The 13,875-nt window shown below is 44.9% G+C and overlaps 1 protein-coding gene and 1 long non-coding RNA gene across 9 annotated transcripts in view; one reads left to right on the forward strand and one right to left on the reverse strand.

Moving 5' to 3' along the window:
* WNT6 (Wnt family member 6) overlaps positions 1-12,817 on the forward strand; it is a 51,220-nt gene extending 38,403 nt beyond the window's left edge. For 5 of the 7 annotated variants that reach the window (XM_081936161.1, XM_081936163.1, XM_081936164.1 and 2 more), the window contains exons 2-4: positions 418-638; positions 8,845-9,146; positions 11,828-12,817. In XM_081936161.1, coding sequence (XP_081792287.1) covers positions 418-638; positions 8,845-9,146; positions 11,828-12,289 — 985 coding nt within the window. In that variant the 3' untranslated portion in view covers positions 12,290-12,817. The remainder of the gene's footprint in view (positions 1-417; positions 639-8,844; positions 9,147-11,827) is intronic. The other 2 variants (XM_081936166.1, XM_081936160.1) reach the window with 1 other exon arrangement.
* The window catches only part of LOC309383516, a 113,709-nt gene that overhangs the window by 47,677 nt on the left and 52,157 nt on the right, over positions 1-13,875 (reverse strand). The window contains exon 1 of one of the 2 annotated variants that reach the window (XR_014173864.1): positions 5,710-5,775. The exons of the other annotated variant lie outside the window; for it this stretch is intronic. This is a non-coding gene — a long non-coding RNA (uncharacterized lncRNA). Of the gene's footprint in view, positions 1-5,709; positions 5,776-13,875 lie in introns of those variants that run through there. 2 annotated transcript variants of the gene reach the window in all.

Here is a 13,875-nt window from a genome sequence, read left to right on the forward strand (position 1 = left end):
AAGGCAATATTGCATTGTAAATAATGTGAAAATTCTGAGAAAAGAAAAAAAAATGTCTAGTAAAAATCATAAATATAGTGCTCAAAATCTCAAAGAAAAAAAACCCTAGAGTGTGCGTTTTGAAATTCCTAAAACAATTGGGAGGGGAGCCAATGGAAGAGGGCAGAATATGAACTTTGCGTAGGGTGCCAAAATGCCTAGAACTGGCTCTGGTCAGAGAGAATGTTAAACTGGAATGTCCTGGGATACACAGCAGAAAATGTTACCATCTTTGGGAATATCCTGGCATACGTTCAGTGATTAATTTCATAATTAACTTCTATGAGACCCCTAAAAAAGCTATGGATTAAAAACGTTTAAACCACCTGATTTCGATGCAGCTAGAGTGTTTCCTTGTCTTTCCTCCAATCTTTCCAGGGCAGTGGGCAGCCCATTGGTCATGGATCCCAACAGCATCTGTCGGAAGACCAAGCGCCTGGCAGGGAAACAGGCCGAGTTGTGCCAGACAGAACCAGAGATTGTACAAGAAGTCGCCAAAGGAGCCAGACTGGGTGTCCGTGAGTGCCAGTACCAATTTCGTTTTCGGCGCTGGAACTGCACCAGCCACAGCAAATACTTTGGGAAGATCCTACAGCAGGGTGAGTGGGGTAGACTTTGTCACTTAAGTAGAACCACTGCCCTTTGGGATTCTTGCAGAGCAGGAAGAAAAAAAAGCATTTATTTTGTTCATTAAAGAAATTCCGCAGCCAAATAGTCCTCAGAATTAAAGAGAGGACAACCTATATTTTAGAGGTGACCAAAATTGCCAGTGGGATAGAAGCTCTTATATGGAGATGATTTGTTCATGCAGAAGTTGCGTGGTGGGGTGGGGGATGGAGACAGAATAAATTTGCAACTCTTCTCTGCTTGCTTTGAAATTAAATTGGGCAGTAGGTGGGATGAACACACTTGTTCACTGAATCCTTGCTGCATGCTTTGAGCCGTGCTATTGAGATAGTTCTAGGGGTTTGGGATTGATTTAGTGCTTCTATTGGAGGGTGAGAAACAGGAACTCTCCAGTCATAACAAGCACTGTTCTTCTCTAAATAATAGTGATGTTTATTATTTTGTGTACTATTTCCAATGCAAACTGCATTCACACTTCCAAAAGGAGCCTTTTAAAAAAAACAGTGTTTTATCTATTTCTCTCCTTGACTCACACAGCTGTTTTCAGTTCTTTTAGCTCAGGGAGGTGAACAGAAACAGGAAAAAAAATTCTTTCCTGAGCACCTTCGTCAAGCTCTCCTCTCCAACTCTAATCTGTACCGCCCTCCTCCACCCAAGCTGCAATAATATCCCCCAGCCAGTCTGCTCAGCAGATCTCCCTCTGGGTCCTGCTGGGCCTTCACTTGCAGATTCACCTGTTCCTTGTATCTGCAGTCCATGCCGTATAAATACGATTTCAGCTATGCCCAATGGTGCCCCATCCATTGCTCAACACTTCTGTTCTTTTAGAACAGTGGTTCTCAACCTTCCCAATGCCGCGACCCTTTAATACAGTTCCTCATGTTGTGGTGACCCCCAACCATAAAATTGGTGTCTCGGTTCCTAAGACCATCAAAAATATGTGTTTTCCGATGGTTTTAGGCGACCCCTGTGAAAGGGTCGTTCGACCCCCAAAGGAGTCCCAACCCACAGGTTGAGAACCACTGTTTTAGAGCCTTAATTAGGCATAAAGCTACTTCATGCCTGTGTGAAATTGCGCCTGGTTTTGGCACATAGGGAAAAAAAAACCAATTTGAATGTTAAGACATTCATCTCACATTCAATCATACCCCCAGATGATAAAAAATATTTGTCTGAAATGAAGCCAATGAACTTCGTGCACGTGCTCATTTAATTAAGACAGGTGAAAAATCTCTCTTTGTGTTTATAGCAGAACATCTAGTTTTATGCTATTGCCTTCTTCCAGCCCCCCCCCCCCATTCCCCCAATTTACTCTACAGCACTGAAATTTCCTGCTGGTCCCCTCTCCAAGTACCACTAATCAACAAAGGCAATGTAGAAATTCTAGCTCATGTATCTATAAACTCATTTTATCTTAAGTATTGGATTTCAGGATCAGCGGAACTACAAAATGCTTAGGCAGGGGTGAAATTCAGCAGGTTCTGACAGGTTCTGGAGAACCGGTAGTGGAAATTTTGAGTAGTTTGGAGAACCGGCAAATACCACCTCTGGCTGGCCCCTGAGTATGGTTGGAATGGGGATTTTGCAATATCCTTCCCCCAGGAGTCGGGTGGGAAAGGGGATTTTGCAGTATCCTTCCCCTGCCATGCCCACCAAGCCACGCCCACAGAACCAGTACTAAAAATAAATTGAATTTCACCATTGTGCTTAGGCCTCCAAATTGACCTGCATCCAGAATGACAAGCAATTTTTCTGATATTACTTAAATTATTCAATTAAAACACTGAGGGGGACTGTGTCTATAGGCTTCAAAGAGAAGACTTAAACCGGGGCTAAAAATGTAGGTCTAGTTTAAACATAAATCCAGAAAGCATTTAAATTAACCTAGAAAGCATTACTCCTAGTTGAGAAGTCAACTGTAGGCTTGGGCAGTCTGAAGGCTGTTTGGTATGTTAAGATTATAGATTACATTTTGATACTTGTGCCCACACACACACACACGCACCACTACACCGATAGGAAGGGCAGAAGTTTTAATTTTTCTTCCCCTGCTAGTGATCCTTTTCCAGATGACAGAAGCTACTAACCTTATATATGATCACTAGTGTGGGTGGAAGCTTTATCGTTTTTCTTTTTAACAGACTCTTTTCTATTGTTAACTGAGGGGAAGCAGTAATCTGTCCTCCTTATTCAGGTACAGACTGATCAATTAGATAATCAGAAAAGGCTGGTGGAGCATTTGAGACCTGTAAAAATAGAAGCAACCAAACACAGCTAAGGGTCAGAGACCTAGACATTACTGATAAGCAATGTAGGATAATAATTCTAGATCTTATATGTATCCATATAGGATATACCCAGAACATAATATCATACAATCACTTTCACCTGTTTTAGTATATTCAATTAGACTATTAGATGTTTTGTTTCCGTAATCTGAAAACAATTCTTTAAGCCTTGCCCAATGTGATTGATTGTCAACATTTAATTAATTACATCCCCCCTGGACTTTTTTAAATTAAAAAAAAAAACCCTGCAGTTATTGTGTCCTTTTGCTCACATAAAGGAAGGCATGGCTCTTTTAAGAAGATGCCTGTTGCAACGCGTATGTATGAGGCATTCAAAAATAAAGCAAACATGCATTTCCCTGTACCAATACAGTGTATTAATATAAAGATACAAAGTGAATTATGTAAATCACTTAGTCTATATAATTATTTGATAAAGACTTTTGAAATTCAGCTACCATTATATTGTTGAAAAAATTGGCTTCTACATTGTCTTTTGCTTCCTGCAAAGTGTGTGTGTGTGCGTACGTACGTATTTATGCTTGCCTGCCTGCCTGCCTGTGTTGTCCAACTCAAATCTTAGCACAGTGGTTGACTATAACAGCTCTTTTGGTGAAAATCAGAAGTTCAGAACAGTTATCATAACCTTGAATTATTAGTCAGGTTACTAAGATATATGAAAGTGATATGAAAACACAAATGCCACTAGATTGTTATTCTTAATTACAGTTGAATTAGAATTGGAACTCCTTGGGTACAATCCCCATTCACACATTAAATGACTAGGGTGTTCGTGGAAGAGCCTCCTTCTCTTATTTACCTCTCCAGGAATGGAGAAGATGAGGTGTGTGTGTGTGTGTGTGTGTGTGTGTGTGTGTGTGTGTGTAAGCAGAGATACATGTACAACACCTTGAAATCTATGGCGGAAAGGGCAGAAACAAATGAAATAATGCATTTATTAATACAATAATGATGGTAGATCTGAGTATCTGATCAAGCTGTGGGGTCCCTTGATAGTGAGGGGGGGAATTTAGCACAGGATAAACCTTTGCTGTTAGGTGAAGACCAAGACTAGAAGGATAAGCTACTGACGATGACCAAGGAACACCAAGAATCCTGGCTTGGCCATGCCTTGCTTATAACCATCTTTTCTCTGAGTGGAGGCAACAGATACACACACAGGCTCCTAAGGGTTGTGCTTTGTTCTTTCGCCGTGTGAGAGCGTGAGAGGTACAGGCATCTCCGGGCTTTGGGGAGGGAGGCAGCAGATTATTGCTACAGGCCGAAGGTTTACTGCTGTGACATGTCTCCCTGTCCTTGTAATGAAGCAATTATGGATGCTCCCAGACAGCACAGCAGCTTTTAATAAAGCCCAAGAATGTATCCACGTCTGGGAGAGATTTACTGCCCCTCCCCCTTCTCAAAGACTCTGCTCCTACATGTCCGTAGAGCTTCCTCAGACTTCCCAGCAACTGAGAGAGCAGAGCTGGGCCATAAATATGGCCAGGGAGCCTCTCTGGCACCCTCACAGTGAATACCCCCCCCTTTCCCCTCACTCTAAGGGCAAAGAAAGCCTCCCTTTCCTTTGTCCTTCTGCCAGATTGCTCCTCAATCCGAGGCATTTTTACATGCGTAAAACCAAAGATGCTAACTGGGAGGAAGACAGAGTGATAGGTAACATCTACTCAAATGCAACAGTTGAACTGAAGGATGTGTGTGTTCCAGTGGTGAAATTCATTTTTTTTTACTACAGGTTCTGTGGGCGTGGCTTGGTGGGCGTGGCAGGTGAAGGATACTGCAAAATCCCCATTCCCACCCCCACTCTGGGGCCAGCCAGAGGTGGCATTTGCCGGTTCTCCGAACTACTCAAATTTTCCGCTACTGGTTCTCAAGAACCTGTCAGAACCTGCTGGAGTTCACCCCTGGTGTGTTCCCTAATGGAATAAAGTTAACACCAATCAGAACAGAGCCTCGGTATATCAGTAGCTTATCCTTCTACCGTATACTGCCCTGCAACAGGTGCAGGAAGAATGGCAAAGGCTCACCTTTCCTTCGTCAGTCAGTTCCCAGATAACAGAGCAGGGTCCGAGCCCAGAATAAGGCAGGAATGAGAGCAAGAAAGCCACGGCGCTGGGCACGGGCGCTTCCAGGCTTCAACCCACGAACGAGCAAGCCAGTGGGAGAAACCCGGTGAGAAAAGAGCGCCCCTTCCGGCGGAGCGGAAGGGATGCGGGCAGAGATGTGGACGAAGAAAACCTCCATAGGAAAGCGATGCCTTTACACAGGGAAAAAAACCCCCGCAAGCAGCCTCTTATTGGGACATAGAAATGGTGAGGCGGGGGGGGGGAGAAGAGAGGAGACGGAGCCTTTGGCGGTGCGGCGCCTCATGCTGGAATAGAGCAGAGCAAAGGAGAAATCCGCCCCCCCCCCCCCGCCTCCCATGGCCGTGGCAGGTCCCAGCACGGCGAGGGATGCCTGGAACTCATGTCCCGCGGCGGAGGGGCGACTGGCGCCCCCCGTCGTAAATAAAAATCCAGCTTGTTGAGATGGGAAGAGGGCTGCTGCACCTTGGAATCCATCCCACCCCTCATTGTTGCTGTGTTGCTAACGAAAGCGATTTGTTGACCGGCAACGTGTGTTAAAGGCTGTTCTACGCAGCGTGGGCTCCTTGTGGGTGGGAAGAGGGCGCCTTTTTCTGCCTTTCACTTTGATGCAATGCAATACAATACAATACAATAGCAGAGTTGGAAGGGACCTTGGAGGTCTTCTAGTCCAACCCCCTGCCTAGGCAGGAAACCCTATACCGTTTCAGACAAATGGCTATCCAACATCTTCTTAAAGACTTCCAGTGTTGGGGCAGGCTTCTGGAGGCAGGCTGTCCCACTGATTAATTGTTGTAACTGTCAGGAAATTTCTCCTCAGTTCTAAGTTGCTTCTCTCCTTGATTAGTTTCCACCCATTGCTTCTTGTTTCCACCCATGCCTTCTGAATAGCACCGAGCGGGATTTCCAGTTGGTTTAAAATTAGGATCTTCTCCAACAAGAGCAGAGGGGATTCATTCGCTGGTCTCGTTATCTCCGCCCTTTTCCATAACGATCTTTGGAGTGTCCAATCCGATGTGTTTGGAAAAGAGGTCTGTTTTATTGATTTCGGGGGGGGGGGGGTGTTTATTAACAAATAAGGGAAGGTGAGGTTACTGTGCACACCAGGTTCCTGATGATTGGAAGTTAGTGTTGGTCTAGAAGCACAAATAAATTGAAATTGAAATTGAAATTGAATGGTAGATCTTTTTGGTTGGCGGACGGCATATCCAGAATGACTAAAATCATGCCCTGACCACCTCAGTTTTCCTCCTTGGTTATACAGTGTTGGTGTCACCTCATTTCTAACTCATTTTTTTCCTTGTCACTTCGGCCATTTCCCCACAATTGAGCTAAAGTACCATCAGTGGTGAAATTCATATTTTTTACTGCCGGTTCTGTGGGCGTGGCTTGGTGGGCGTGGCGTGGCTTGGTGGGTGTGGCTTGGTGGGCATGGCAGAGGAAGGATACTGCAAAATCCCCACTCCGGGGCCAGCCAAAGGTGGCATTTGCCAGTTCTCTGAACTACTCAAAATTTCCGCTACTGGTTCTCCGGAGCCTGTCAGAACCTGCTGGATTTCACCCCTGAGTACCATCCACCCTTTCTTTTGTGGACCCAGAAGAAAGTCTGTTGTAAGATTTACTGGTTGCATCACTAACTCCTGTCTTGCTTCTGCATTGCTTGTTACCACCACTGGCTGGCAAAATGTTGTTTAAATTGGCAGATTCACCAAGCAATGTAGGCTTGCTGATTGGTTTTCTCATTGGCTGGTGAAAGGGGCTCTCTGAGAGCCCGAGGTGACACCAACCAGCAGCCAATGTAACAGATGCCATGGAGGTAGGACTTGGCAATGTCAACTTGGCAAGTTTTATGATAGCATTGGTTTCTGTCCACACAAGCAACATTGAATAATATTTTAAATCAATGGTTGGGAATTGTTTTATGAGCCTTACCTCACTCTAAGGTAGGGGTCCCCAAACTTGGCAGCTTTAAAACTTATGGATTTTCCCATGCTGACGGGGGAATTTTAAGATTTGAAGTCTTAAAGCTGCCAAGTTTGGAGAGCCCTGCCATAAGGGTACCATTTGGTTAAAGAAGAGCCAATGATATTTATTTCCCAGTCTCCCCAGTATACAGACACTTCCTACTGGTCTGATGACATGACCACACCATTCCAAACAGGGCAAAGAAAGAGAATGCAATAAAATGTACATACCATACCTATGTTGCATTTTAAATGTATTATTTTACAGCGGATGAAGGAAAACCATCATTTTTTAGTGTATATTGGAGGTGGTGACCCTTTGAGGGCTGTATGCAACGAAATTTCATTTTAATGTATGCCAATTAGTGTACATTCAAAGTGACAATAAAGTTATTCTAAGTCTCTAAGTCTAATCATGGCTGAGGATGAGTATATGCCAATATATATTATTGAACTAGAACCATTATGCCTTGTTGTGTTTGCCAAAACTGTCTTTAAATAGCAGTAGTACTTAGATTTATATACTGCTTTACAGTGCTTTACAGCCCTCTCTAAGCGATTTACAGAGTCAGCATATTTCCCCCAACAATCTGGGTCCTCATTTTACCCACCTCAGAAGGATGGAAGGCTGAGTCAACCTTGAGCCTGGTGAGATTTGAACTGCCAAATTGCAGGCAGTTCAGCAGGAGTAACCTGCAGTACTGAACTCTAACCATTACGTCACTGTGGCTCACACAAATAATGTATTTTTCAGAGTATAAGAGGTACCTTTTTGCCTCAAAAAAGAGGCTGAAAATCTGGGCGCGTCTTATACACTGAATATAGCTTTTTTGCCTCCCGAAGCCCCACTTCTTCACCAAAATGGCTGTGCATAGCCTTATGGAAGCTTTTAGAGAGCACCTGCGGGCTGGGGAGGGCAGAAATCAGCGGAAAATGCCCTGTTTTTTGCCCCCCAGCAGCACTCTATAAGCTTCCCAAAGGCTATGCATGCAATTTTTTTGACAAAAAACAGGCCATTTTTTGCTTGTTTTTGCCCCCCCCCCCCAGCATTCTGCAAGCCTCTTAAAGGCTATTTGTGCCTTTTAAAAAATGGGCCCTTTTGCGAAAAACAGGCTGTTTTGGGGAGGTTTGCAGTGCAAAACCTTTTTTTTCCTTTTGGAAAGCTAGTTAGAGCGGTTAATGAGAATTACATTGATCAAGTGCTGTGCCAGCAGAAACAAAGTCTTAGGTGCTGCAGATTGTCAGCGATTTCCTTCCCCTAGCACATGGATAAATACACCTGGAAACATCTACCTACCTACCCTACCTACTCTCTCTCTCCCTACCTACCTACTGTATTTCTCTCTCTCTCTATCCCTCTACCTACCTACCTACTTACCTACTCTCTCTCTCTCCCTACTTACCTACTGTATTTCTCTCTCTTTCTCTCTCTCTATCCCTCTACCTACCTACCTACCTACTCTCTCTCTCCCTATTTACTTACTGTATTTCTCTCTCCCTCCCCCTCTCTCCCCCTCTACCTACCTACCTACCTACCTACTTTTTTTTTAAAAAAAAGCCTCTTCAAAACCTTGGTGTGTCTTATACACTGGTGCGTCTTATACTCTGAAAAATACGGTAAGTGGGTTTTCTATAAGTAACAGCCAAGATAAAGCAACTACAGGTAATACTGTATCAGAAGCCTTCAGTTGCTGAATGATGTGGCCTGTGATGACATGACCTGCCAATATCTCTTGCTTTGCTTGGCCATCAAGGTTATTTTGAAAGATGACTTTGCCTAATGTGTTTTCCATCTCTCTTTCCCTCTCTCAATTTACAAAACAGATATCCGGGAGACGGCCTTTGTGTATGCCATCACAGCAGCTGGTGTTAGCCATGCGGTCACCCAGGCCTGCAGCATGGGCGACCTGCTGCAGTGTGGCTGCGAGGCAACTCGGAGCAGGGCACCTCCTCTGCCACCTGCCATCATGGGATCGGAGAGCTCTGCTTGGGAATGGGGCGGCTGTGGGGATGATGTTGACTTTGGCTATGAGAAATCCCGGCAGTTCATGGATGCTAAGCGCAAGCGTGGCAAAAGTGACATTCGGACTCTTATTGACCTGCACAACAATGAAGCAGGGAGACTGGTAAGGGTCGTATTGCTTCTTCATCCTGTGTTATGTGGGAACCTCTGCTGATGGGCTGCTCTGGGTCCTTCTCTGTGCATAAACCAAGATGTACTTATTTGTCTGGTCCTGTCCTTCTCAGCAGCCCTTTTCTTTTCTCTTTCATCCTGTCTTATGTGTAGACAATTTTATATGTTCTAGACCTCTTAACCCAGTGGTGGGCAACCTTTTTTTTCAACTGAGCCAAATCTCGCCAAAACCACGATTGAAATTTATTTTGAGAGCCACATTTTTAAAACCGAAAATACATAGGATGGTACACTGTTTTTAGTTTCAATAAACTCTGGCATTTGAAGCACACAAGTCTTAAAGCTGTCAAGTTGCAAGATCCTTGCATCCCTAACCCTTTAGGAAAAAAACCCCAAGGGGTCTTCAAACCTGACAGCTTTAAGACTTGTGGACTTCAACTCCCAGAATTCTGAGAATCGAAGTCCACCAAGGGCATCAATCATATTAGCCCAGGGATCTGCAAAATTGGCTCTTAAGACTGGTGGACTTCAACTCCCAGAATTCTGAGAGTTGAAGTTCACCAAGGGCATCAATCATATTAGCCCAGGCAGGGATCTGCAAAATTGGCTCTTAAGACTGGTGGACTTCAACTCCCAGAATTCTGAGAATTGAAGTCCACCAGTCTTAAAACAGCCAACTTTGCAGACCTCTGTGTTAGCCCAAAGCCTGGCGCTGGGCGGGCCTTGCTCCCCCATTGGTGGAGCCCCAGGAAGCGAGGAGGGAGAAAAAGAGACAGAGGCCAAGGAGCTTCTCCCCCTCCCGCAAAAATCTTATCAGGGAGCCAGCGGGCAGTAGCAAATTAGCTGATCACGCAGCGTGATCGGCTAATTTGCTACTGCCCGCCCGGCTCCCCAGTTAGATTTTTGCTGGGAGGAGGCGGGGGGGAAGCTCCTTAGCCTCCGTTTCTTTTTCTGCCTCCTCGCTTCTCGTCCCCGCCCGACTTCAGGATCCTCCCTAATCATTGTGGGTCGAAAAGAAAAAAGGGAAAGGTGCGCTTGTTTTGAAGTGCCCGAGAGGAGGGAGGGGAGCGGGCGCCCGGCACACAGAAGAGCCACATTAAAGTGTGTAAAGAGCCGCATGTGGCTCGCGAGCCGCGGCTTGCCGACCACTGTCTTAACCTAATGTTCCTTTACACTGCTGGGTTTCTGATCCTCCACATAATTTGAGAAGTAATTTTATGCATATGTGTGTGTATCTTGTTTTTAAATTCCATCTTATAAATGAGCAGAGCATCCTTAGATCACCAAGGAAGACGTATTCCCTGATGGAACAAGAAAACTATTGCTTGCTACAGAACTATCACTTGTGTTCCAAAAATGGATAATATTGCAGTTGAGTAAGTGCATGCAGAGGGAGGAGAAAGTACAGGAACAAATATAAAGCATTAAAGGGTGCTTCTGGAACACAATAGCTAAGGTTGTAAAGTGTGATTTAAGAACTTGGATCAAATCCCATCCTGAACAAGATCTCTAGATGGATTTTGGCAAAACCTTATCACAACAGACTCTGATGCGATGATAGGAATATTGGACTGTTAAAATATCTGCTCCCATATTTAGAAGCTGTTTGGATAATGTATTCCATCTAAAATTAGCCTGTATCAGATGATGAATGATTCCTCCAAAATACAATTTTTTATTTATCTAGATTTCAGAAGCATGATGCTATAACATATCTTAACTCTCATTTTTCTTTTTTCTTTTAAATGTAAGACAAGAAGTGCTAATTTATTATTTTCAGGCGTATTATATTCTTGAAACAATCTGAAGACAACAATCGATTTTCACAGTTTCACTGACTGGCATCATTGATGTAATACTTCCAATACTGCGCTTAAGTATATGAAGCTTGTCAGCACCGAAGTTAGGAAAACAATTGTGTTTCTTGTAAGATATTAAGAAACAGCCTCTATAAAACATAGCTTAGATAGTGATACAGTCATGCTTATACGAAATAACCACTGATCTAATATACTTTTTTTGCAAATAAAACTGAACATTCAAATAAAAGAAATTCAAAAGGGCAATTAAAATGTGCCAGGATCCATATAAAATTGCTTTGGGTATTGAAGTTGACCTGCTAGGTCAGTGATGGCGCACCTTTTCAGCACCGAGTGCTCAAACCAGAATGCACGTGTCTGCACCGGAGTGCCAGAAACACGAAGACCAGCTGGCCGGTGTGCGTGCATGCTTTGGCCAGCTGGTCTTTGGTTTCCAGAGCTCCTGTGCGTGCAAAGACCAACCGGCCGGCACACACGTGTGTACCAGAAACCAGAAGAGCAGCTGGTGATGGTGCAGATGCCCACAGAGAGGGCTCTGCATGCCACCTCTGGCACATGTGCCGTAGGTTCTCCATCACGGTGCTAGGTTGTCTGTGGGATGTCCACATTGAAAGCATTAGCTGCCACATATTTTACAAGCTGTTGTGGTGGCAATTGGTAGAGATATAATACCTCTTTTAGGAAAAGAATGCACCCATCTAACCTTAGAAGAAACTTTCCGTCTCCCTGCCTGTTCTCACTTCTTATCTAAAATAATCAGCTAGGTGACTTCACTCTGATCTTACTAATCTTGCAATTGCCATTTTATTCCCTTCTTATTGGGGCTCCCCCAACCCCCCCGACCCCTTTCCAGGCAGTGAAGAACCACATGCGGACGGAGTGCAAGTGTCATGGCCTTTCAGGTTCCTGTGCCTTACGCACCTGTTGGAAGAAGATGCCTCCTTTCCGGGAAGTGGGTGACCGCCTGCTTGAACGTTTTAATGGGGCTTTTAAAGTGATGGGGGGCAACGATGGCAAAACACTCGTCCCCGTGGGTCGGAACATGAAACCCCCTGATCGGCAGGACCTCATCTATTCTGCCGACTCGCCAGACTTCTGCATTGCTAACCGCAAGACGGGCTCGTTGGGCACACGTGGGCGGGTGTGCAATAGCACTGCCATGGACATGAGTGGCTGTGACCTGCTCTGCTGTGGACGGGGTCATCGCGAGGAGACGCTGCTCCTGGAAGAGAACTGCCTTTGCCGCTTTCATTGGTGCTGTGTAGTTCAGTGCCGGAAATGCACAGTGCGCAAAGAGCTCAGCTTATGTATTTGAGTGGGTCCGGGAAGAACATTGAATAAGGATGACCCAAAGCAGAAGGGCAGGAGGGATACCCACCGCCTGGCACAGAATCCCAAGAGAGCAAGCACCGCCAAACTGTTTAGGGTATGGGGGCATCAAGGTAATCTAGTTGGAATCAGAATAATGTGCTAGTGAGGCTGAGTCCACTTTGGGTTCTCAGAGGAGGTTCTTGTTGGTGGCCAATATTGTTCCTAGCACTTGATTGCAACTTCTTTGTAGCAGGTTCTTGGCATCTAGCACCAGACTATGGCTTCAGAAGGTCCTCCTGTTCCTTGCTACACTCGACATGTGCTCCTGAAAATGAGGAATCCTGCCTTATCTGATACTCCCACGATCATTTCCAGCTGCTTGGTCCTATCTAGGCCTCTCACTATGGATGATGAACTGATGCTCTAGAGAGGTGCTGTGCTTCACTTATTAATGGATCTTTACTGTGTTTAAGAGGACAGCAGAGATTTCTTGACTATCCAATCCCCCAAACTCCCTTACTCCCCTTTGGGCTGCCATTTCTTTTTACAATAATAAAGTTATTTAACTCATTTTTTCAAGAGTGATTCAAGAAGTGATTACAAGTGCAATTAATATTGATTAGTAAATAACTTAATTGCCCATTTTGTTCTATTGTTCATCCAAGTAGAATGTCTAAAGGGCATAAAAGTGTTATTTTTTTTCCCTTTCCGAAATTATGTCCATGGAATTATCTTGAGAATACATCCTATAGCAGAGATGGGAAACCATCAGGACTAAAAAAAAAATTAGGGAAATTATCCTTACTTGTGTTAATAAATGGGAAAACAGTTTATTACTAATAATAGTTCTGGGAGAATTAGAAATGCTAGAGCTGAATTGAATTATATTTATAGTTAATGATGCATGGATAGGATCTGGACTGAATTAATGTCGGTAGAAGATGGCCCTTTTACCAATCAATGATCAGATAAGTGCAGCTTAAGCCCATTCCAAAACACTGATTTGAGAAAACACCTCAGACAGACCCCCCTGCATAATTAACACAGAGACAAAATAAGGGAAGCATATACACCAGCGATGGCGAACCTTTTTTGGCTCGCGTGCCACAAGTGGGGGGAGTGCAGGGGGGTTGTGTGCGGGCGTGCCGCACCCATAATGCAATGCACGACCCCCCAGTGCACATGCGCGCACAACAGGCACGACCCCCCCATTTTTACATGCTTTTTTTGCCCTCCCCAGGCTCCAGAGGCTTTATAGGAGCCTGGGGAGGGCGAAAAGAGCCTCCCACGCCCCCCCAGACGCCCTCTGGAGGCTTCCCTAAAGCCTTCGGAACTCTTAAACGACTCTCTTACTTGGAGGATTGTTTTGAGCGCTCTGAAGGCTTCAGGGACCGTCCGGAGGCTTCCCTGAAGCCTTTGGAGCGCTCAAAACGACCCTCCGAGGAAACCAGAAGTCACTTCCAGATTGCTCGGAGGGTCGTTTTAAGCGTTCCGAAGGCTTCAGGGACCGTCCGGAGGCTTCCTTGAAGCCTTCGGAGCGCTCAAAATGACCTTCTGAGCAAACCAGAAGTCACTTCCAGATTGCTCGGA

Source organism: Natrix helvetica (assembly GCF_964273705.1).
Source record: "Natrix helvetica genome assembly, chromosome: 1".
NCBI lineage: Eukaryota > Metazoa > Chordata > Lepidosauria > Squamata > Natricidae > Natrix > Natrix helvetica.